The sequence below is a fragment of the Triticum aestivum genome, chromosome 2A (assembly GCF_018294505.1).
Source record: "Triticum aestivum cultivar Chinese Spring chromosome 2A, IWGSC CS RefSeq v2.1, whole genome shotgun sequence".
In the NCBI taxonomy this organism is placed as follows: Eukaryota; Viridiplantae; Streptophyta; class Magnoliopsida; order Poales; family Poaceae; genus Triticum; species Triticum aestivum.
This window is the reverse complement of record NC_057797.1, coordinates 529,428,395-529,451,910: the sequence shown is the minus strand read 5'-3', so window position 1 is coordinate 529,451,910 and position 23,516 is coordinate 529,428,395. Positions and strand designations below refer to the sequence as shown.

The 23,516-nt window shown below is 45.4% G+C and overlaps 1 protein-coding gene across 3 annotated transcripts; it reads left to right on the top strand.

The window, feature by feature from the left end:
- The first annotated feature begins 1,933 nt into the window (after positions 1-1,933).
- Positions 1,934-14,167, top strand: LOC123189247 (kinesin-like protein KIN-7E, chloroplastic). Of its 3 annotated transcripts, none has more exons than XM_044601623.1 (25): positions 1,934-2,523; positions 2,622-2,719; positions 3,785-3,874; positions 5,174-5,226; positions 5,498-5,563; positions 5,647-5,700; positions 6,021-6,080; positions 6,341-6,419; positions 6,740-6,807; positions 7,114-7,173; positions 7,296-7,400; positions 7,875-7,979; positions 8,147-8,254; positions 8,327-8,473; positions 8,743-8,925; positions 9,460-9,630; positions 10,634-10,867; positions 11,351-11,491; positions 11,613-11,738; positions 11,968-12,018; positions 12,112-12,159; positions 12,229-12,465; positions 12,541-13,215; positions 13,402-13,491; positions 13,653-14,167. In XM_044601623.1, exons 1-25 carry the CDS (start codon positions 2,141-2,143, stop codon positions 13,671-13,673), a joined length of 3,453 nt encoding a protein of 1,150 aa, XP_044457558.1. In that variant the 5' UTR covers positions 1,934-2,140; the 3' UTR covers positions 13,674-14,167. The 3 variants fall into 3 exon arrangements, with proteins under 3 accessions (XP_044457558.1, XP_044457559.1, XP_044457557.1); XM_044601624.1 differs by having other exon boundaries at positions 10,631-10,867; positions 12,334-12,465; XM_044601622.1 differs by having other exon boundaries at positions 1,935-2,523; positions 10,631-10,867.
- Positions 14,168-23,516: the final 9,349 nt, after the last annotated feature.

The window sequence follows — 23,516 nt, the reverse complement described above, 5'->3', positions numbered from 1 at the left end:
ATGGGCCGCAGCTGGGAGAGGGCCGACCCCCCGATGAGGGTAGCGCCCGAACGACGGGGAGAGGAATCAAAGGTCGACAAGGGTGCTCACCGACAGGCAGACGCCGAAGAAGTCCAGCCGCCGCTGTGAAACGACCCAGACCACCGCCATGGGCCACCACCACGCCGTGGCAGCCCACATCCATGTCGGGACCCCGAGGGGCCGCCCCGAGCCAGCGCCACCACCCTCGCCGCCAACGGCCGCCGCACGCAAGGTTGGCCGAAGCCCATACCGCCGCCAGCGCCACCACCAGCACGAACGACCACCACCACCGCGCCGCCGTCACCACCTGCCACTGTAGGGCGGCCGCCCACGGCCCACGCTGTCACAGGGCCGAGCAAGCAAGCTCGCGCCCACTCGCCCGCCTGGACACGCACTAACCACCGTCGCCGCCACGCCTCCAGCTCCGCCCGACGCCGGCCATGGCGGAGCCAGACACCCGTGACCCAAGCAGCACGCTGCCCCCGCCGAGCGTCGGGCCACCGGAGCCAAATCCGCCAGATCTGGACGGGACCGTCGCGTGCGTCACTGCCGGAAAAGCCACGCCGCAGCCGCCGTACGTCGTAAGGGCCCCAAGCGGCTGCTCCACCACCGCCACCCAGCACGCCCGCCGCCGCGCCGCTGGGCCCCGCACAGCCCAGCGCCGTCTCGTGCCGCGCCGGGCGCCAACGCGAGGAGAGGGAAAAGATCCCCGCCGCCACCAACGCCGGCAGGACTTTGCCCGGCGGCGCCATGTGGTGGCGGCAGGGGAAGAGTTCGACGAGGGAGGACGAGAGACGGCGCGCTAGGGTTTCCTCGAGAACGCTTGCGGGAGCAGTTCGGCGGGACAACATGGAGTATAGTATAGTGTACAAACTGATCTCAACTCGCCTCGCCTTCCCACAAGCAACAATGCAGACGTCCCCTTTATGCTAGCGTGTCTATGCTTCTTCACACCCATCATCCCCACGCCCTTCTTCTAACCCGTACCCAACCTCTCTCATCGTGGGGGCGGGGTAAAACCCTGCTATCGAACAAGGTTCATATGTAAAGGGAAGGGAAATAGAAGAGGACATTTTTTTGGGGAGGGGGGGGGGTGACTATGTTGAGCTAGTCTTACCAATTTCATGGGTTTTGTAAAACTTAACGTTGATGCATTATTCAATATCAAGACTTTTTAAGGGGTTCGACTGATGTGCAGTATTGAGAAGCGAGAAAGATAATTTTCGGGGTAAATAGGAGAATAGATGTGTGCATGAATGTCCTGTCAACTGAAGCATTCGCACCGGGATTCAGGTTATCCCTCGTGTAAAGGGCAAACTATAATTGTCTTGTTATCAACTTATATATTTTGGAGGGTGTGTCTAGGACACATTTAGATATGCTTTAGTTATTGCACATAGTGAGTGAATTTTGGGACGGAGGGAGTAGCATTTATTATTAAGTCACGTTTTAGTATTAGATACATCCGTATCTAGACAAATCTAAGACAAGAATTTTAAGACGGAGGGAGTAGCATTTATTGTGATATGATACTCAATCCTTTATTTCTTCATTTAATTTTATGCTACCTTATCAAAATTATCTAATTGACATGCATGATACTTCCTCTATAAACTAATATAAGAGCATTTAGATCACTACTTATTCTAAACGCTCTTATATTAGTTTATGGAGAAAGTACTAGTTATGATACTTTCATTACGACCAGCCACCTTGATTGTAATGGGAGTATCATAACTAGACTGGCTAGATTTTTCTACAACTTATGATTGGTTTGAGGAGCCTTAATAAGGTCCACAAGAGAAAGAAAACAGTATAAATTGTGTGATCCAGATAATAGCCGCCGGTAAGCACACCATCGGTGGTCTAACCCCAAAGCCCCTAGAAAATTTCGGAGCTTTAGACCAAAGTGCCAAAAAGGCGGCACGACCAAATCGACAAACGAGGCCACGGCGACCAAGCTGGCAAAGCTCCCCTGAGGAAGACGGCGACGACACACCAAAGCAGAGCCCACGAGCCTCCCCTCCATCCCCACGAGCTCGCGCTCGTGCTCGCCTGCTCTCCACCAAAACCCTAAGCCCCCACCCTGCCCCCCCGCTCCAACCTGAGCTCCGCGACAATGTCGTCGTCGTCGAGATCGACGCGCTCCAGCATCTCCCCATTCCGATCCCGCCGCTCCCCCGCGGTGGCGGCGCCCGCGGCGCCCCCACCGACGAGGACCTCGTCGGGAGGCCGCGCGTCCACCCCGGCCTCCTCCGTGCGTCCCGCCACCCCGTCGTCTTCCTCCGGTGGCCGCCCCACCACTCCCTCCGCCGCCTTCGCGCGCCCCGCCACCCCTACCTCCGCGCGGCCCACCACGCCTTCCTCTACCGCCTCCGCGCGGCCAACCACGCCCTCCTCGGTTTCCTCGCGAGCGACCGGGAGGGCGCCGTCCGGCGCGGCGGTGGACGCGTCCAATGCCAAAGAGAACATCATGGTCACCGTCCGCTTCCGCCCCCTCAGGTGAGCTGCTGATTTGCTAGCTTTCTGCTACTGAGGACGTGAGGTTCTGGGTTTTGTGCTTATGTGTTTCAAAATTGTTTGTATTTGTTGGTGTGTAGTCCTAGAGAGATCAACAAGGGGGACGAGGTGGCTTGGTATGCTGATGGTGACAACATGGTGCGTAATGAGTACAACCCGAGTATCGCCTATGCTTTTGGTGAGTGATTTTCAGCCCATTTCAGTTAATATTACACACTGTGTTACAATGTAGATTGTGTAACCGGTGATGTTAAGGAAATGTCCTCACATGAAACAGAAGGGGTTACCATATTCGGAGTTTTCTTTGTGAAATGAGGGTAAAATTGTTTGATGACTAAATGCTCTGTTGGGCCATCGAGGTGTAAATTTAATGGATATGCCACTTTTGTGGTGAGATTGTTGATATATTCTACTAATAGACCGTTGAAGTCAGTTCCAGCTCTATAGGATGTCTCACCTTTGTCAAGCTTGCTTTATATCATGCAAGCTCAAGATTGTGATGAGAATGTGTGCTTGTTAGTGAAGTAGCAAACACATGGTAAAGATTAATTTGCTATTGTTTTGAATCTGAGGTTCTGTTACACCAAAAGGACAGTTTAACATTTTTCTGAGAGGTAGTACAAGGCAGACGCACACCACTCGTACACATCACACACACACACACACACACACACACACACACACACACACATCCACATGCCGGTCTGCTATCCGCACCAGGAAATTTATCAGATGCCACATAGCCTCCAGACCGCAGGTAGGCATTATCGCACTAAATGTGCATGTGTGAAAGTACCTGGAAAATGCGCGATGCCTAGTTCTTGACCCAAGGGCCGAAACAGCTGGGTTGCCTGCACAACTCCAGAGCTAGCCATCCGAGCAAGGCTCGTCTCGTAGGGTTATGCTTGGTTGGTGGTTGGTGCCAAAACATGCCGTACCAAAATTTTGGCTCTTATTTGGTTGGTTGCCTATGAAATCTTACCAACTCTTCTCGCATTCTCTTCACAAATCTTGCCAATCTTTTGGCCAACAAAGGGTCAAGGAATCTCTAGCCAATATTTTGGCTTGCCAATGGGTGGCAAATTTTGGTAGGGCATACTATGGCATGAACCAAGCACACCCGTAAAAACAAAGCTAATATCAGTGATCATAACTTCATACTTTACAATTTGTAACATCTGCCAGGTCTGCGTAGTTTGCTGAAACCTACATCTTCTTTGTTTCCATTTGTTCAATTTTGCAGATAAAGTTTTTGGTCCAGCTACTACAACTCGCCGCGTATATGATGTTGCTGCTCAGCATGTTGTAAGTGGTGCCATGGAAGGAATCAATGGTATATTTCTACTCTTATTGTTTCTAATTTCTAGAGTGAATTATGTTCAATACTAAATGTAAATTTAGTGGACCAGGAACCACCATTATACCCCTATTAATATCTTTAGTAGGATAAATATTTGGTAGTAAGGTAGATTTGGGCAACATACAATAAAAAATCTGCCACAGGGATGCATACTGGATGGATCTGCATTACTTTTCATAATGCCTTTGAGGGAACCTCCATACCATGTTTATATCCACCTTTGCAGTGCCAACCTAAAAAGCACGGACACGGGGACGGAAAGATGGGGATACACATACGGGGATACGGGATATGGCATTTTTCAAAAACAGCCATTCGGGGACACGGCGAGTATATATAAAATAAAATAAAATATGCCGTATAATATACAATTAAGACAGAAAATTAATGAGAAAGAGATCATAATAGAGGATAGTGCCCCATTTGGTGTCTCTTTTATCAAGTGATGATTGATTGATCCTCATCCCCCCCATGTCATGTTGTCATTGCAAGCTGCATCTATCTTGCAAAACACATCGAACACAGATAATACAGAAGATTAGAAGACAAGACATAATTGGAAGACATAGCAAGCATGAGAAGCAGCAGCACCACCAGCATAAGCGGCAGCACAAGCAAGCAGCAAGCCAGCAAGCAACATCTAGCAGCACAAGCAAATCTGAAGGATAAAAGAGGAAGAGGTTGAGGAAAGAGGAGAGGTGAAAGGCTGCTGGGTTACCTGCGAGGCTGGGAGGGAGCACCTCGTCCTTGAGACGAGAGCGTGCGGGAGTTCCTGCAAATAGGTTAGGTATACTGGGTCGGGCCGAGGCTGTTTTGGGCCAGGCCGTGTCCCAAACGTATCCTGCACGTCTCCCAGCATATCCCTGTGTTTTTTTCTTTTTTCAAAATCGAAATTCGGGGGATACTGCAAAGTTCGCGTATCCCGCCGTATCCCCGTATCCTGCCGTATCAGAATGGCAGTTCGCACTTCCAGCCGTGTCCATGCTTTGTAGGTGCCAACTTTGTTGTCATCAGACATATCTGGTCTCGGGTCTCACATGCTTCTTTGTTACAACCGATATTACATAATTGTCAGAATCTTGGATTTCCAGTGGTACCTCTACTCTCTTTTCCCTTGAAAAAGAAGCCAACCGTTCCTCTACCTTTAATTAGGACGTACTCACTTAAATAATTGGTCATTGCTAGTCTTGCCTTCTTTCTCTTGTATATAGTGTTGTACTTTTACCTTCTGAGATTTGTTCAATTACCAAAACATTGCTCTGTTTCTTTCAGGAACTGTTTTTGCATATGGTGTCACTAGTAGCGGGAAAACTCATACAATGCATGTAAGTTTGTGCCTCCTCTAATTGTTATGTGTGTGCATTTGTTATCTTAATTTTTCTAACACGTCTGGCGGTGTGCTTCTACGTACATGTTTCTTCAGCAGAAGACATAGCTTTACGGTTTAACATATATAGCTATTGTCCTCTTTTCTCTCGTATGAGTAATGCCTACCACAGTTTACTTGACCTACACACATAAGCATGTGGAATTTGTTTTTATCAGCAGCAATGCTGAATTCTTTTTCACGGTACACTTGGATTACCTTTATTGCAGGGAGAGCAAAAATCGCCTGGAATTATCCCATTGGCAGTGAAGGATGTGTTCAGCATTATTCAAGATGTAATTTATTTATATGTTTCTGTCTGTAAACTGTAAAAAAGATCGGGCTCGCATGACATCATTATTTATTTTCTTGACCTCAGACACCTGGACGAGAGTTTCTTCTGCGAGTGTCATATCTCGAAATTTACAATGAGGTGACATATCTTTCAAGCAATGCATTTGTTTGCTGCTGATTTGCAACATAAAGATGAATTATCCACTATGCATTGGAGCTTTAAATACATAGATTTGCCACCTCATAGGAACCAGTTTGTTTCTTATCTGTATATGGCAAGATATAAGACCAGGAGTCCCATGCCATGCGCTCCTGATTATGATAAACCTGATGCAGTAAGGCTTACTTAGAAAACTAGCTTAAAATGGTGGCAAAATAGTAAACTGGAGTAAACTTTTTCCAAAATCACTCATTAATATGTTTATTAGTTGTTCATGCTTTTGATTTTGTCATTTGCAGGTTATAAATGATTTACTTGATCCGACAGGACAGAATCTAAGAATTCGAGAAGATGCACAGGTACCTGGTCATTGGATAATGTCCAGTAATACTATACAGCACGACAATCTAAACTAGATGGAATCTTATATTCGTTTCTCAATATGAATTGTTGCATACTTATCACTTATGATTCTTATTTCACATTGTGTGTTGATCTATTTGTTCCCTTTTCTCATTTCTCTCTGACGAGTCTCCTGTTAATAAATGTTGATCTATGCTAGATTATACTTCCTTATTAGCCACTAATAATTGTACCCTCTTTCTTTCTATTCATTTAGGGAACCTATGTGGAAGGGATTAAAGAAGAGGTCGTTTTATCACCTGCACACGCACTCTCTCTGATAGCATCTGGAGAAGGTATTTGTTTTATCTAGATAACATCCACTCCTTTTCCCAGATTATCACCAATCGTATCCAAGGAAGATTTCCTCTGTTCGATGGAGATTGCTTCATCTCCATGTTTGTCTTTGTGATTTCTTGTGCTAAAATTTAAACCTACAGTATAAGTGGCTTTGCTGGTGAATCCGTGTACTATGTGTGTATCTCCGTCTTTGACCTTCTGTAACTTCTGTGTGTGGGTGCATGCGATGCTTTGGCAATTCATTATTTTTATTTACACCTTGAAATTGAATTACATTAACCTTGCACTGAATTACTGATGCCGTTTCGTCTGGCAGAGCACAGACATGTTGGATCCAACAACTTCAATCTTGTCAGTAGTCGGAGCCATACTATCTTCACATTGGTATTCTTTCTCATCCCTCCCACCTCTCTCTCTCTCCCTGTGTGTGTGTGTGTGTGTGTGTGTGTGTGTGTCTGTCTCTATCTCTCTCATGCACACATCTGTTGGCTGACACTCTGACAGTGTTTGCATCCAGTGTACTGCCAAATATTTAGTGCTTGCTGAGTCTGCAAAATTATGTTAACTGTTCCATGTTCACTGAATCATAAACTCTGCTGTTTCTTCCATTGGGAAGTTGTTTGATGTAACCAGTTAATATAGTTTCAGCTCAGGTAGAATTGTTAAACTTACAGTGTTACATACCTGCAGACCATTGAGAGCAGCCCCTCTGGTGAAACTGAAGAGGAAGAAGTCAGATTGTGCCAATTGGTAATTCCTCTCCTCGAGTATGCTTATAGTTTTCATACCATTTCAAGCACCTTACTGATTATCATCTTGGTAGAATTTATTTCTACATGCTCTTATTGTTTTAATCCTTATAATTTTGTCAGAACTTAATTGATCTGGCTGGCTCTGAAAGTTCCAAGACCGAAACAACTGGATTACGTCGTAAAGAAGGTTCATACATAAACAAAAGCCTGCTCACTCTTGGAACTGTAAGTATCCTGCAACCTGCGCTGCTGCTGATTTGTATTCCTTTGTGATATTATTGACAAATATATACAATATTAACTCTGTAACACATTTCATCGAGTTGTCCCATATATGCTAGGATTAACTTGCTGTAGTTGCTCATAGCTGATCGCTACAACCTGGATCACATGACGCTTAACCTCAAATATAAATGACTAGTTGGAAGGGGTACTAGGGAAATGATCACATTTTATTCGCTTATTTAGTTCTTCTCATGGTGTGCCAAATCTGCTAGGTTTAACTTGTGGTAGTTGCTTGTAGCACTAATAAGACAATTTTTACATGCATGTCTCCATAGCTGATGCTAACCTGGATCCTCATGATGCTTAACCCCAAATATAAATTACTAGTATGAAGGGATACTAGGGAAACGATCACATTTTTGTACGTTTATTTAGTTCTTCCCATGGTAAATTGTCGATGACATTTTCTCGCAGGTTATTGCTAAACTTACAGATGGTAAGGCCACCCATATTCCCTATAGAGATTCAAAGCTCACACGCTTACTTCAGTACTCTCTGAGTGGGCATGGGCGCATTTCTGTGAGTGTTTCTTTGTACAGTACACTTGTGCTTTCTATCTTAAGAAGATCCTTTATTTATTTACTTATTTTTCGCCTTGGCCTTGGGAACCTTTCCATGTATAATATGTGGACTCATAAGTGCAAGTAACTTATGTTGATATATTCTCACCCTTATCTTCGTCACAGCTTATTTGCACAGTTACCCCTGCTTCCAGCAACACCGAAGAAACACATAATACATTAAAATTTGCCCACAGGAGCAAGCATGTCGAGTTGAAAGCTTCTCAAAATAAGGTAAGAATCAATCAGTCTTGAATCCATATTGTAAGGAAGATGCTTGTTACTGATGATAAATTTTCTTTACAGATAATTGATGAGAAGTCCTTGATAAAGAAGTATCAAAAGGAGATAACATGCTTGAAAGAAGAGCTGCAACAACTGAGACGTGGAATGATGGGAAATGGGTACATTCTTCCCACGGATCAGGAGGATCTTGTTAATCTAAAACTTCAGGTATTTTTTAACATGTTTTCAGCACCTAATAAGGTACTTAACTATTGTCCATTTGTTCTGTTTCCCTTCTTAACACGAATAAAATCGTCACTGCAAGACTAACTTTTCTTCCACTAAGTGTGCCTGTACTCCATGCATATTGAGATACTTTTCTTCCAGATGGCATAACTGTAGATTAAACCCAACCTGTTCCTTCTGAACATGATTACTTGGGCCATATTTTTATCCGTGATGATTAATTTATTACTGATATTCTCTTTGTGTGATAGCTTGAGGCTGGCCAAGTCAAACTCCAGTCAAGGTTAGAACAGGAAGAGGAAGCAAAAGCAGCATTGATGGGTAGAATTCAGAGATTAACAAAACTGATACTGGTATCAACCAAAAGTTCAATATCCTCAAAAGTTTCAGGACAGGCTAGCCTCCGCCGACGGCATTCATTTGGGGAAGATGAGGTTTCTAAGCTCAAGCTCTCTTTCTTCTTTGTTTGGTTTGCAGCTTCTACTTTTCGGCTGTGCCTTGTTCATGTGAAACCTTTGTAATTTTTATGTAACCTACTTGTTGATAGGGTTCTTCAATACTGTTTTATATTAAGGAGTTCTTTTTCTAAAAGTTTTTCACTTCTACGGATGTGGGTACACCCTACTAATCCCATTTTGTACGAGAGCCTAGTGCATTGGATCCCGGCAATATGCAATCAAAACATACTCTTCTGGGCAGTATATCTAACTGAATGACTAAGTAGCTATATGTAGCTGAAATGCTCAAGTAAAAATCGAATGGGCAGCCCCCAGTGCATGTAGCTCCCGCTTGCGCAGGGTCTGGGGAAGGGTCGCTCTGCATTACAATTTTCAACAGCATATTATGGTTGTATTTTTTAGAATAAAACACTGTTTCTTGTAGTTAAAAATGCATTATTTTTCCTGATGATTTACCCTGTTTCGTGCATTGGAGTATGCCTATTGTTCTTATTCGGTTTCTTTTTGCAGCTTGCTTATTTACCTGATCGTAAGCGGGAGTACTCCATAGAGGATGATGATATTAGCCTTGATTCAGAGTTTTCGATTGAAGCAAAACTTGATTCTAACAATTCTGATGAGCCTGCTAGATTTGATAGAAGGAATCGCAAACGTGGAATGCTTGGTTGGTTCAAACTAAAGGTGATTTCGTGCTATGGATTATGTAGTTTGTGTTTCTCAGTTTCTATGTTAAATTTTGTATTGGCACCACCGATTTTTATTTTTTTGTTCTCTCCTGGTAAAGGGTTGCATGCTTACAGTAGGCAATTTAGCTTTCCTGGTCATTCAAAAAGGATATAATTTAAGGAACACATCAGGTGGTTTTACTGGAGTCTTGTAGTTCATTTTATTCTAAATGTGCTCTCCTCCAATTGCATTTACTTTTTTTTTCTTCTAAATATCTCTTGCAAGATAGGAATGCAGTACAATAGTTTCAGTTCAAATAAAGAAGGAATGCAGTACAGCTAGGAGTTGCTTGCTTAAAGGCTTCTATACATTGGTAGTAAAGTATGTTAAGCTTCATGCACCAGCCAACGCAACCAAAAGTCTGAACTGATGGAAAGGGCTAGGAAATCCACATACACATTTCAACAACCCCCCTCATGTGTGACGCGGGAACTCAACACATGAATAGACTCAGAGGTATGGCTCAAGAGGCCTACACGTGGACACAGAGGGGGGGGGGGGGGGGGGGCAAGAACAATTTCTTGGATAAATCACGAAAGGCGGGACTTGAACTCAAGACCTTAGGCTCTGATACCATGTTAAGCTACATGCACTAGCCAACGCAATTAAAAGTATGAACTGATGCAAAGGGCTAGGCAATCCACATATACACTTCCAACAAAGTACTTGGGTTTGGTGGTTGAGATCATAAATATCAGCTCCATCTTCTACCTGATTTTTAAGACGTGTAGTTCCACTTATGCGCCCCTCTTTTTTATGTACACACGGAACACTCAGGTCTCGTCTGTCACCATTTGTTTGATGCTCTCTAATTGTTCAGCTATCTTCGTTGGTGTTTCATATAGCTTTGTGAGTTATTTTGTTTTTGTAGCTTGTAGTAGCTTAGTTGTACAAGCTATTTGAGTTAGTAATATAAGTTATCTGAATTACCCATTGATATATGTTACTTATGCAGAAGTCAGAGCAATTATCTGGGCTATCACCTAGTGCCGATAGTGATAGCACTGCTAGCGGCTCGCCTTCCTTCTCCAGATCATCACAACAAAAGCACCTATTGCTTGACCTGAAAGATGGTCGAAGGAAATCTGTGACTAGGAAAGCAGACGATTCAGCACTCGGTGATTCTTTTCTGGAGAGGACTCAAGCTGGTGATTTGTTTAGTGCCGCACCCATAGTACGGCACCCTCTGCCGGTGAGTCTGTTTTCCAACTTTTTACATTTTCACCTGTTGCTCTCATTCTACCATGACGCACACCCTTCTCTTGGTTGGCACAAACTATGCTGTGAAATATGCTGGAAACCTTCCATGTTAATTAATAACAAAACCTTCTAGTTCTGGATTGCTGCTTGCTGAAGAACAGTGGCTTGCGGAGAGCATTCACACAGAGATGGTTGTTACATATATAGGGTAATGTGATTCCAGATTAAAGCTGTTGACAAGTGGACTCAGCTATAACAGATTTTAGTTACAAAAAGTGTACTTTTGGCCCTGAACTGCGAGGGTCGTCTGTGGCCTATGTTCTTGCCTGGCTACCTCTTCTGGCTAGAAGCAGCACACATCCCATGGCTTATCTAATATGGCAGATTGACTCATATTGTCTTTTGTTTTATCGTGTGTTTGCTATATTCAGTGGTTTGGACTCGAACTGAATCAACTGACACATTACATGTATAGAGTGGAACAACTATTGTGGATCAAATAGATCTTCTCCAAGAGCAGGTCAAGATGCTGGCTGGGGAAGTCGCATTTTCTACAAGCTCACTCAAAAGGTTATTAGAGCAAGCAGCCAACAGCCCTGATGATTCACAAATTCAGGTAAATATATCTATAATCCTTTCTGAGCTAGCTGGGCATATTTATGTGATATCTTCTTTAGCTCAGCTATTTATTTAAAAGATATACTTATCTGAGCATTCCCATTCCTCTTCTTCCGCAGGACCAAATTGAGAGATTGAAAAATGAAATCAGTGAAAAGAAATCACATATACATGTGTTAGAACAGCGCATAATGCAATCACTGGAAACTACTGATGACCCAGCTATTAGGACTGAAATGACCCAGGTAATAGTTTTCAAGTGATGCTAAACTGGAAAGTTTGAATTTGTCTTATGTTGCCTTACATGCAAATTTCTACAAATTTTCATTTGAGCATTCTTCTTTTGTTTTCGTTAATTAGGTCTACCTTAACTTTCTTGGTCGCGTTACTTATTTGGTCAATGAGTCATATGCTATAGTGTTTTGGATTCCTATGTTAATGATTGAAATGTTTTGTGTAATGTGATTTTTTCAGACCTTTTCAAGGTTGAGCACACAATTGAGTGAGATGACATGTGAACTGGAGGTTTGTTCAATGCCACTTTGTCAGCTAATCTTTGTTTCTTTGGTTGATATTTATCCTATACTAATTACCGTTTCGGATGTGTTGTCTCTGCAGATCATGTCTGCAGATAATAAAATTCTTCAAGATCAGCTACAAACAAAGGTGAGAAAGGGCGGGAGAACAGTTATTTTTCATCTCCAACATATCAGTCTAATGTTCTTGTTCAAATAGGTATCAGAAAATGCAGAACTCCAAGAAACAGTTGCACAATTGAAGCGACAAATCAGTAATTTGTTGAAGGCCTCTAAGAGTGAGAATAATGTGGCCGGTATGCAGTTTAGTGAACCATCAACGTCAAGAAGTTATCCTAAGGATCAGGCAGATGAATTCTCAAGTCATGAGAACATTCCCTCTAGAACAGCGGAAGAAAATAAGGAGTCGCCATTAAAATCTCAAGTGCTCATGCAGGTAAGCATCACATCCCCCTAAATTTATCTGCGTCCAGTTAGTCTGTCACTTGAAACCTAAAGACCAGCGCTGCAGGCTGCAGAAATTGAGAATTTGAAGCAAGACAAGCTGAGGCTGACGGAAGAGAAAGATGGGCTAGAAATTCAGAGTCAAAAGCTGGCTGAAGAATCATACTATGCTAAAGAATTGGCATCTGCCGCTGCAGTCGAACTAAAAAATTTGGCAGAAGAAGTCACCAGGCTTTCTTACGAAAATGCAAAGCTGGCTGCAGACTTTACTGCAGCCAAAGAGCTTACTGCATCAGTCACAAGGGGCAATGACACAAAACGCCGTGATCAAGATAATGGAATTTTGGTTGAGGAGATGCAGAAAGAGTTGGTTGCTAGTTGCCAGCGAGAGGCTGCCTTAGAAGACACATTATCGCAAAAGGCCCGAAGGGAAAATGAGCTTCTGAAGATAATTGATGATGCAAAGTGCCATGAGCATGATTTGGAAAATGAACTGGAAAACATGTGGGCCCTTGTTTCAAAGATAAAGAAAGAAAGCTCTCAGGATGATTTGTTTGAATTTAAATCAAAGCAAAATGGCTTTCATTCATCGAAGACTGATACTGGTAGAATCCTAAGCGATATGGAAGCTTCAGATAATTGGAAATGGGATGGCATCAGTACTTTGGAAGAAGCCAAAGCTGCATACAATTTTGAAAGAAGCCGCTGCAAAGAGTTGGAAAACGCAATGTCTAGATTGAAGGTGATCCTATTATATTTTTACCGTTGTAACAAGTGTCCTCTCTGAAAGCTGGATACATCTGATCTATATTTTATGCACAGTATTTCTTTCTGCTAGAAGCTTACCTTGCACCACATAACACAGTATACAGAGATGACTCGTGTGATGTCCTTCTATTCTTCTGATGCACGTATTGGACCTTTTCAGGGTGAAGATATCAGAGGCTTGGAGGTTAAAGTCCTTGAGGAGCTACAAAATTTTCATGTGGAAGCATTGTCGAGGATTTGCCAAGAAAAGGTACGTTATCTCATTTCTACTTAATTTTCTGAACTTTCTGCTAGCTGCTACACAGTCTTGCACTTAAGCACATCTGAGAGGGAAGGCTTCATTTCATACCTGTAGATTTTGGGTGCTTGTAAGTACCTATCTCCACGCTACTTACCGCTTGTAGTTTACAGATGGCAAAGCAGGTGCTATAGCAGGCCTCCTTGTTCAAGCTGAGAGTCTTGCGGCCATATCTCATGTTCGTCGGCTGCTGTTTATTCACACGGTATATTGCTGCTACAGTCGAAGCATGTGAATTCTATTGCATTAAGACTTACAAGACCAGATCAGGGCACTTCGAACAGCCATCCTTCGCCTGTGTTATCAAGCAAAAGGGGAGGCAAAATATAGTTCAGTTGGCCCGATGTTAACCTGCCGGGTGCTTACTCACCTGTACAGTTTACTCCACTAGAAAGATCTAACTGTAGATTGTATTTACTCGTACTACGTCCTAGCAAGAAGACGCCAAAGGCGTAGCTAATCCGCGCTTTTGCCTCCAGAGTCAGAGATGTAATCCCGACTTCTTGAGTTGAAACTTGAACAGGTGGAACTGTTTGTTTAGCGTGTTTGTATGTGTTTAGGCGGATATATGTAGTCCTGACGTACTTGTTCCCTGAAGCAAAACTGCAGCCTTGGCACATTATTTTCATTTTCATGCGTGATCGCCGTATGCTTGGGGCTGTACTTAATGCTGGATTGACTTCAGCGATCAGTAGCGGCACGGATTTCCGGCTGATTAAAGCGTCGCTACGGTTCGGGTTGTGCAAGCTAGGGTTTCACGTTTGCGCGCGGCCGAGATCTGGGTTGGTGTTTGTTGTCGTACGGTGCCGCGAGACATTCTTTTTCCACGGCTGATCCAGGAGACCAGTACGTGTGTGTGTGCCCGCCGCCCAGGTCCTTCGGTCCGTGTTCCGTTGCTGTACGGCGGCACCGTCGGCAAGGAAATGGATTTGTGTGTTGGTGTCACGGCAGCAGCTATCGTGGACAAGCATGCCTTCGATTCGCATGTCCATTGTTGATCTCTGGTCGAGGTGATCAAGCCAGGGGGGCGCAGTGACGAAGTGTAATGCTTGCTCTCGAGTTGGACTCTGGATTGCTGAAAAAAATAGTTTACCTCACCATGGAGCTGCCGCTCCACCCACATATATTGTTCATTTCCACCTCGAGGTAGGAGCCATGACAGACACAGTGCCGCGAAGTACTGTTTACCTACTGCAGAACACTGCAGATTGTTTCTTCTGTCTGGCATAGATCACACAACAATACGTTTGAACGTGGATGGCATCCAGCAGTGGTTTCATGGGGCGTTGGACATACAGAAGGTGGATTACTCGGCGTACGCAGCGGTGATAGAGGACACCAAATATCAGCTTAAGTTGTGGTTTTCTAAGTTTGTTATTTTGGTGTGTAGGCGTTCTGCCAATTATGTTGCACATAAACTTGCCAATATTGGGTGGATTACTTGACCTCCACTATGAGGAGTGGAGGTCTGATGTACCAGCCCTGGTGGCTGCTTGTGTTCAGGGTGATTTACCTAAACACCGTAAGTTATAAAGCTTTGCTTTGCTTTAAAAAAAGTCTCTTCGTTAGAAACTCCGTTGCCATTTAAAAAAAAGATGTTTCCAGCGAATTCTTGTTACCTTGTTATATCAAATTCTCTGTGTCACCAAGTTGCAACAAAAACCACTCGTCCAAACACCAATGCTAGAGATATGACAAGCAAAAGAAAACAAGGAAGATCAAATCACACAAAGGACATAAGATTTTATTGTGGAAAAACCCCTCCAATGAGAAGGATAAAAAACCATGATCACCAGTCAGCGAAACTTCACGGGAAGGTAACCGAGCGCTTTTGCTCCCTGGCAACGACGCTGGGAAGCTTGATAACCTGCAAGGACACATGGCTATTGCAATTCGCGGTAAGTAGAGCATCTTGATCCCACAAGGAGCGGTGGTGCATAGGTAACTGTCAATCCCGCAGCTACACCGTCACTTACGTGGCTACATTCACACCCAGATTGTTATCTGAAAATAGTCTATTCGTCAGTTGCTAGCGAAAACGATAATAAGGGTGGTTTTAACTAAACAACTACACGAAGGTAAAAACATAAATAAAACACCGGGTAAAATAAAAGGGGGCGGTGCTTGAGTAATAAGGGCGTTCTCAAGGTATCCGGAATCATCACTACACGTTCGTTCTACGAATACTAAGCCACTTTACATGTTTCTTTTTGTGGCCGGAGCCGGTACAAATACGTGCATACACGCGGCAGCACCGTATCACATACGCCACCACCGTTCTTCCTCACTCCGGATATCAAACGGTGATTAAGGGGAAACAGGTCCCCGTTGGCGCAGCCAAAGTGGTCTTCGTTTTACCCCCTGCTGCAACGATCCGCTACGAAGGGAGATGGGGCCTGTCACGTCACCCACCTCCGCAACCACACGGTACGCCAACAGTAATAACCTTCCGTCCAAAATTGGCATACATTGGATGGTCGACTTCACCCAACGTCAAGAAGGCTACTAACATAAACATGTACAGAGGATACCATATCGCGCAAGATAATAGGTACCAGCACAAACTAGAGTTCATCTTATTCCCCCAAGAACTAATAAATTACTCAAACATGGTGATGGAGTACATACAGATGAGGGACAAGTTACAATCCAACATGGAGTTGGAGATGGAGAGAGGCATGGCAGCGGTGATGAAGAGGGCGCCGACCCTTTGGCCGGCGCCAGACGTGGGAGGCGCCTCCTCCCTTCTCCCTTCCTTGTCTTGGCCCTTCTCTATGGTGGGTGTAACACCCTCGATGCGACTATAGCTCCCACGTGTCGAGGCACGACTTAGAGACATAATCGCATTGAATGCATATGCCGCAAGTTAGGCAATCTTCACAACATCCCATGTAATATGATAATAAAAGGGGAGATAACATAGTTGGCTTACACTCGCCATGTCAATCAAGTACATAAATAACATTACATCATCCAAACACTCATGGCCCGACTACGGCGCCAAAATAAAAGATAACCCAACAAGCGACACGGTCCCAATCACCCCAACTGGGCACCACTACTGATCATCGGGAAAGGAAACATAGTAACATTGAGAGTCCTCGTCGAACTCCCACTTGAGCTCATACGCGTCTCCTGGAGCGGAATCATCAGGCCCTGCATCTGGTGTAATAGTAATCTGTGTGCCAGAGGGACTCAGCAATCTCGCACCCTCGCGATCAAGACTATTTAAGCTTATAGGTATGGCAAGGTAAATATAAGTGGAGCTGCAGCAAGCGACTAGCAAGTATGGTGGCTACTTATTCGCTAAAGAGAGCGAGAAGAGGAGGCAAAGCGCATGCGAGAAACTAGAGAGCAACCTGCGCAAACATTACTCCAACACCGTGTCCACTTCCCGGACTCCGCCGAGAAGAGGCCATCACGGTAACACACTCAGTTGATTCATTTTAATTAAGTTAAGGTTCAAGTTATCTACAACCGGATATTAACAAATTCCCATCTGCCCATAACCGCGGGCCCGGCTTTCAAAAGTTCAATCCCTGCAGGGGAGTCCCAACTTAGCCCATGACAAGCTCTCACGGTCAACGAAGGAGTAGATCTCCTCCCAAGATGTTCCGATCAGACTCGGTATCTCGGTAATTCAAGACACTTTGACAGGTTAAAACAAGACCAGCAACACCGCCCGAATGTGCCGACAAATCCCGATAGGAGCTGCACATATCTCTTTCTCAGGGCACACTCAGATTGTCTTAGGTACGGGTAGGCCAGCCCAGAGTTGCCCCTGGTGGCCACCGGCAGCTGACGGGTTTGGACCAACACTCAGAGGAGCACTGGCCCGGGGGGGGGGGGTTAAAATAATGATGACCCTTGAGCCTGCAGAACACAAGGGAAAGAAAATGCTAGGTGGCAAATGGTAAAACCAAGGTTGGGCATTGCTGGAAAAGCTTTAATCAAGGCGAACTATCAAGGGGTTCCCATTATAACCCAACCGCGTAAGGAACGCAAAATCCGGAAACATAACACCGATATGACGGAAACTAGGGCGGCAAGAGTGGAACAAAACACTAGGCGAGAGGCCGAGCCTTCCACCCTTTACCAAGTATATAGATGCATTAGATAACATGGCAATATATTGATATCCCAACAAGTAAATAAAGGGTCCAACAAGGAACGGCCTCCAATCTTCACCTGCAACTAGCAACGCTATAAGAGGGGCTGAGCAAAGCGGTAACATAGCCAATCAACGGTTTGCTAGGACAATGGTGGGTTAGAAGGTTTGACATGGCAATTTGGGAGGCTTGAAAGCAAGTGGTAGGCATCGTAACAATGGCATAGCAAAAGAGCGAGCAAACTAGCATAGCAAAGATAGTAGTGATTTCGAGGGTATGATCATCTTGCCTGCACAGTTGTCAGAGTTGACTGGATCCTCGAAAGCAAACTCAACGGGCTCCTCGTTAGCGAACTCGTCTCCCGGCTCTATCCAAACAAGACAAGCAACAAGGACACAATCAACCACGTGCAAACTCAAACAACACAATGCAAAAATGATATGCTATGCGGGATGCGATGCGGGATGCAAAATGCAAGATATGACAGGGAATGCATGAACCTGGCCTCAACTTGGAAATCCAAGTGTGCCACTGGAAATATGAGACGAAATCACTTGAAAACGATATAAAGAACGCCGGAATCGGAGTTACGGTTTGGAAATGGCAAGCGATTCAAAAATGACACCGGTCTGCGATTTACAGCAAGTAGGCATCTAAATGCAACGAAATGAACATGCTACAACACCCAAACATGACAACAAAATACATGGCAGGGATGCACATAAGATGCTTAACAAAAATCTAGCACTGAGCTACGGCCAATTCATCCATTAACAGGTTCAAACAAGCATGTCAAAAATGCATATGGCGAACATATCTCAGACTTAGTGAAATTAACACTTGTCTGGAATTTCAGATCAGGTAGCCCTCTTCGGAGCAACAAAACTACATGCTACAGGATCTGAACATGGCAAAGTAAAGCATGGAATGGAGCTACTGAAAGAGCTTAACAAAAGTCCCTTAGTGACCTTGAGCCAAAAGGGATCAGAAAATACAATTGCAAGCATGTGAACATAGCAAAAACATAATCAGTTTTCAGACTTAGTGAAAAACTGACACATGCTGAAATATAACTCAAGTAGGCATGTTCACGAGCTCAATACACTCACTACGGTGCAAGTCATGGCAAGACAAGCATACATCCATCAAGAAGGCACAAAATTCAAGCTAGACATGGCAAGAACAATAGCATAGCATGCACGGATCAACTACAACATCACCAGCAAAATTGCAAACAAGTTGACAATCTGCCCAGATTCACAAAGTAGCAAAAGTAGAACTCGATTGACTCAAGCTAGGGTGCTCTATAATTGCAAACAAAGACATGGATGGATAGAGCACTATAATATTAAAAAAACTCCCTTACTGATCATCCTCAAAAGAGGCACGTATCACTAGGAAACAACATGAACATATGGCATCATGAGATAAACAGCTCCAGGACTTAGTGAAAAACTAAGTCCCTGAAAACAGAATTAGCAGGTGCACCACTTTGCAAGCTTGCACAAGTCACCACACACATCACAAAAATACATGGGTTGCACCTCTGGAAAGATGACAAAACCCTTAGCAAAACATATGTAGAACTCACGGGCATATCATGCACACAATAATCATGGCAAAAATGGCAAAAACCTAAACGGAGTAGTAGATCTGACAATTATCTCAAGTAGCCCTCTTCTAATAGCATTTCGTGCGTCAAGATGAACTCAAATGAAAATGATGCAATGGAATGAAATGGTGTACTCTCTGAGATGAACATTTTGATATGCTATATGCATGAATCGGAGCTATGAATGCAAAGTTATGGAGCTGTGAACATGGTAACATGGGTCTACGATTTTTGGACTTAGAGAAAAAAATCAACCTCTAGGGTTACTGTTCACGCCAGATCTAGATCGGGGCACGGAAATCGAGGAACGACGGCCGGAGTTACTGTTCACGCCGGAGCTCGACGGAGAGGGAGAAGACGGCCGGGGCGGCGAGGGTGGCCACGGGGGCAGCGCTCGGCGTGGAGGGAGTCGGCGGCCGCGGCGGCCTGGGACGGCGCCGGCGAGGGGCTGCCGGAGCAGGGCGGCTCCGGTGGCGAGGAAGAGGCGGCGGGGTCGGCGGGGTCTGGCCAGCGTCGCGGTGGCACGCGGCGGCTCCGGTCGTCGGGCGATAGGAGGCGGCGGCGGCGGAGCGAACGAGGCGGCGGGGGCCGGGCGCGGCAAGGCGGCGGCGGCTGAGGGCCGCGGGGGCCCTCCCTGGGCCTCCCGGGCCGCGCGGTGGGAGGCGGCGGCGAGGCCATGTGGCAGCGCGCGACTGGTGCGGGGGCGGCGACGCGGAGTGTCCGGCGCGGGCGGACAATGTCCGGCGCGTCAGAGGGGATTTTTAGGGTTTCGGGGGGGGGGGGGGAGAAAGATCCGGATTTGGAGGGGGTGTTTAAATAGGCATAAAGGGAGCTAGGAGAGTCCAAATGAGGTGCGGTTTTCGGCCACGCGATCGTGATCGAACGCTCTAGATGATGGAGCAGAGTTAGGTGGGTTTTGGGACAAATTGGAGGGGTGTTGGGCTGCAACACACACGAGGCCTTTTCGGTCCCTCGGTTAACCGTTGGAGTATCAAACGAAGTCCAAATGATACGAAACTTGACAGGCGGTCTACCGGTAGTAAACCAAGGCCGCTTGGCAAGTCTCGGTCCAATCTGGAATTGTTTAATCCCCACACACGAAAGAAAGCTAGAAATGACCACCGGAGGAGAACGAAGCGCCGGAATGCAAAACGAACAACGAGGAAAATGCTCGAATGCATGAGACAAAAACGTATGCAGATGCAATGCACATGATGACATGATATGAGATGCATGACAATGAGAACAACACACGGAGACAAAACCCGAACCCGAGAAAATAAAATAACTTAACGCCGGAGACGGCAAGAGTTGGAGTACAAATTGGGAAAGTTACATCCGGGGTGTTACATGGGTTTTCTACAATGGAGGAGTGGCGGCAGGAGATGAAACTTGTGGAGGATGTAGATGGTTGAGGCGGCGGCTAGGGTTGGAGGACTTCATATAGGAGTCCTCCTCGGGTCTCCTCTGTTGATCTAGTATCCTCCCTTTCATCCAAGGGCTCAAGGGGAGCCAAATCCACGCCCAATACAAGCCTTGGTCATCAAGAATCCCGTAGGGAAAAACAAGGACGAAATCGGAGCTCAATCGGCATAGGTATTGCTGATTTTCGGAGCTGTCAGGACGTCATACGACCGCCCATACCAGCAGCTCCGCTCGTATGGAAGGCCGTCTTTCTCCCTGGACTTCGGGAGCTATTTCGTAGTATGGTCGCCATTTCTTTAGACAAACTCTGAATGACATTCTGGGGCTCGTTGGATTGCTAGCGAAAAGCTCGGTGTGTTAGAGGCCTTGGATCTTCATTTTGGACACTTTGATAAATGTCAAATCATCAAACTCTCCAAAGGGCCTTGATCCGGTGCCTGAAACTTCTCCGTTTGACCCCCAACTTGGTTGTCCCAAGTCCATGAACATGTCAACACACCTACAAAGACCACAAAACAAGGAAAACTAATAAAAACAAAAATTGTGCAACGAACTTTGTCAAACAAGTAAATACCAAGAACTATGCATTGGAGACATGAATAAGTGCTAGATGGATATGATATGAGGGACTTTGGCACTAGAATATACTCTAAAAGATATGCATAAAATCAACTGTAAGTGCATCTAGTGCCACCCCTAGTTGGTTTTGGAGTATTGACGACAAACTTGGTTGAGGGACTAATGTGTTTGTGAGAATTGCAGGATAACACAGGTAGTAGTGCCTTATTGATTCGGTTTACCTATCAGAGATGTCCCCTAAAAATATGTGAAGACATTGAAGACAATTGTGGTTCGTGAAGATTATGACATGTGAAGACATTCACTTGAAGAATGTGGAGTGCGAAGACATAGTTGTTTCATAGTTTCCTTTCTTCTTTATTGAGTCATAGGAACCACCGTATTGTTAAGTGGGGTCCAAGTGAATAAAGTCAGAGTGACTGATGTGATGCTCAACCAAAATCCTATGTCTTCGAGCGAAGACAATGAGAGCAAATCTTACCCAGAGTTGGATGAGTCAGCTTTGCTTGTAGCCCAAGTCAAGCTGCAGCGTGTGTTTGAAATCCGATCGTTGGACACGTGTCGGTTCCTTAGCGACCCAGGGTCATTTCGGACATATCAGGTCGGGTTGCCTCCTGGCTATAAATAGCACACTCCCTACACCATAAATTGGTGACTGCTCAGAGTTAGTGCATGACTTTTGTCGTTTGAGAGCAACCCACCTTCAAAGCCTTTGAGAGAGATCCTTGCGAGGACAAGGCCCAAAACACACAGAGCCAAAGAGTGTTAGGCATCACTGAAGTCTTTCTGTCCGCGTGACCTGAAGACTTGTTACACTTGAGGACTGTGAACCCTCCAACCGGTTAGGCGTCACGTTCTGAGCATCCAAGAGCCATTGTGGATCGTCGGTGAACGAAGTCTGTGAAGGTTCGGAAGTCTACCTTGAAGACTTACCAGAGTGATTGGGGAAGGACCGGGTGTCCTTAGCTCAAGGGGAATAAGGTGAAGACGCGGTCTTCTGAATTCAATCCTAGCCTCCCTAACCAGACGTACAGTTGTCATAACAACTAGAACTGGTCTACCGAATCCTTGTCTTCACCAAGCAACTAGTTCTATGTCCCTCTTCCCTTTACTTTACTGTTTGTCTTCATGAAGTCATTGCTTTCTTGTTTGATCTGTCTGACTTCACTGAGTGAAGACTATTTCCTGTTTGGCTTCATACTGTCTTCCATCCTGATCCATACTACCTAGCTGCTGATAGTCTTCATGCTTTCATTACATTGCTTACTTGACTATGGCTTGTCTAGTGTAGTCTATCTTCCGCTGCATATCAATAGGTTCATTTCTACTGTTTGTCTTCAAAGACCTCGTGTTTTGAAGACTTTCATAAAAATCGCCTATTCACCCCCCTCTAGTCGATAACTAGCACCTTTAATTGGTATCAGAGCAAGGTGCTCCCTTGTTCTGTGTGATTCGGTTTAACCACCCGGAGGGGAGAGTGTGTCCACGTACCCTCGTAGACCGAAAGCGGAAGCGTTAGGTTAACGCGGTTGATGCAGTCGAACGTCTTCACGATCCAACCAATCAAGTATCGAACGTACGACACCTCCGAGTCCTGCACACGTTCAGCTATCAATCCCTCGAACTCTTGATCCAGTAGAGGGTCGAGGGAGATTTTCGTCAGCATGACAGCATGGTGACGGTGATGGTGATGTGATCCGCATAGGGCTTCGCCTAAGCACTACGACGCTATGACCGAAGGAGTAAATTGTGGAGGGGGGGCACCACACACGGCTAAGAGAACAACTGTTGTGTATTGGGGTGCCCCCTGCCCTCGTATATAAAGGAGGAGGGGAGGAGGCAGCCGGCCCTAGGGGGCGCGCCATGGGGGGAAACCGAATAGGACTCCAAGTCCTATTCGAACCCCTTCCTTTCTTATGGAGGGGGAAAGGGGAAGGGAGAGGGAAGAGGAGAAGGAAAGGGGGGCGCGCCCCCTCCCCTAGTCCAATCCGGACTCCCCATGGGAGGGGGCACCGCCACCCCTCTCTCCCGTGGCCCATGTAGGCCCATAACTTTCCCCCGGGGGGGGGGGGTCCCGGTAACCCCTCAGTACTCCGAAAAATACCCGAACCATTTCGAAACCATTCTGGTGTCCGAATACCATCATCCAATATATCAATCTTTACCTCTCGACCATTTCGAGACTCCTCGTCATGTCCGTGATCTCATCCGGGACTCCGAACAATCTTTGGTCACCAAAACACATAACTCAT

Excerpts from the sequence above, each read along its gene's own strand:
- LOC123189247 (XM_044601622.1), top strand. The coding sequence starts at position 2,141 with ATGTCGTCGTCGTCGAGATCGACGCGCTCCAGCATCTCCCCATTCCGA. Across the intron at positions 5,564-5,646 it reads TGTTCAGCATTATTCAAGAT|ACACCTGGACGAGAGTTTCT; the intron begins GTAATTTATTTA and ends TCTTGACCTCAG. Across the intron at positions 5,701-6,020 it reads ATCTCGAAATTTACAATGAG|GTTATAAATGATTTACTTGA; the intron begins GTGACATATCTT and ends TGTCATTTGCAG.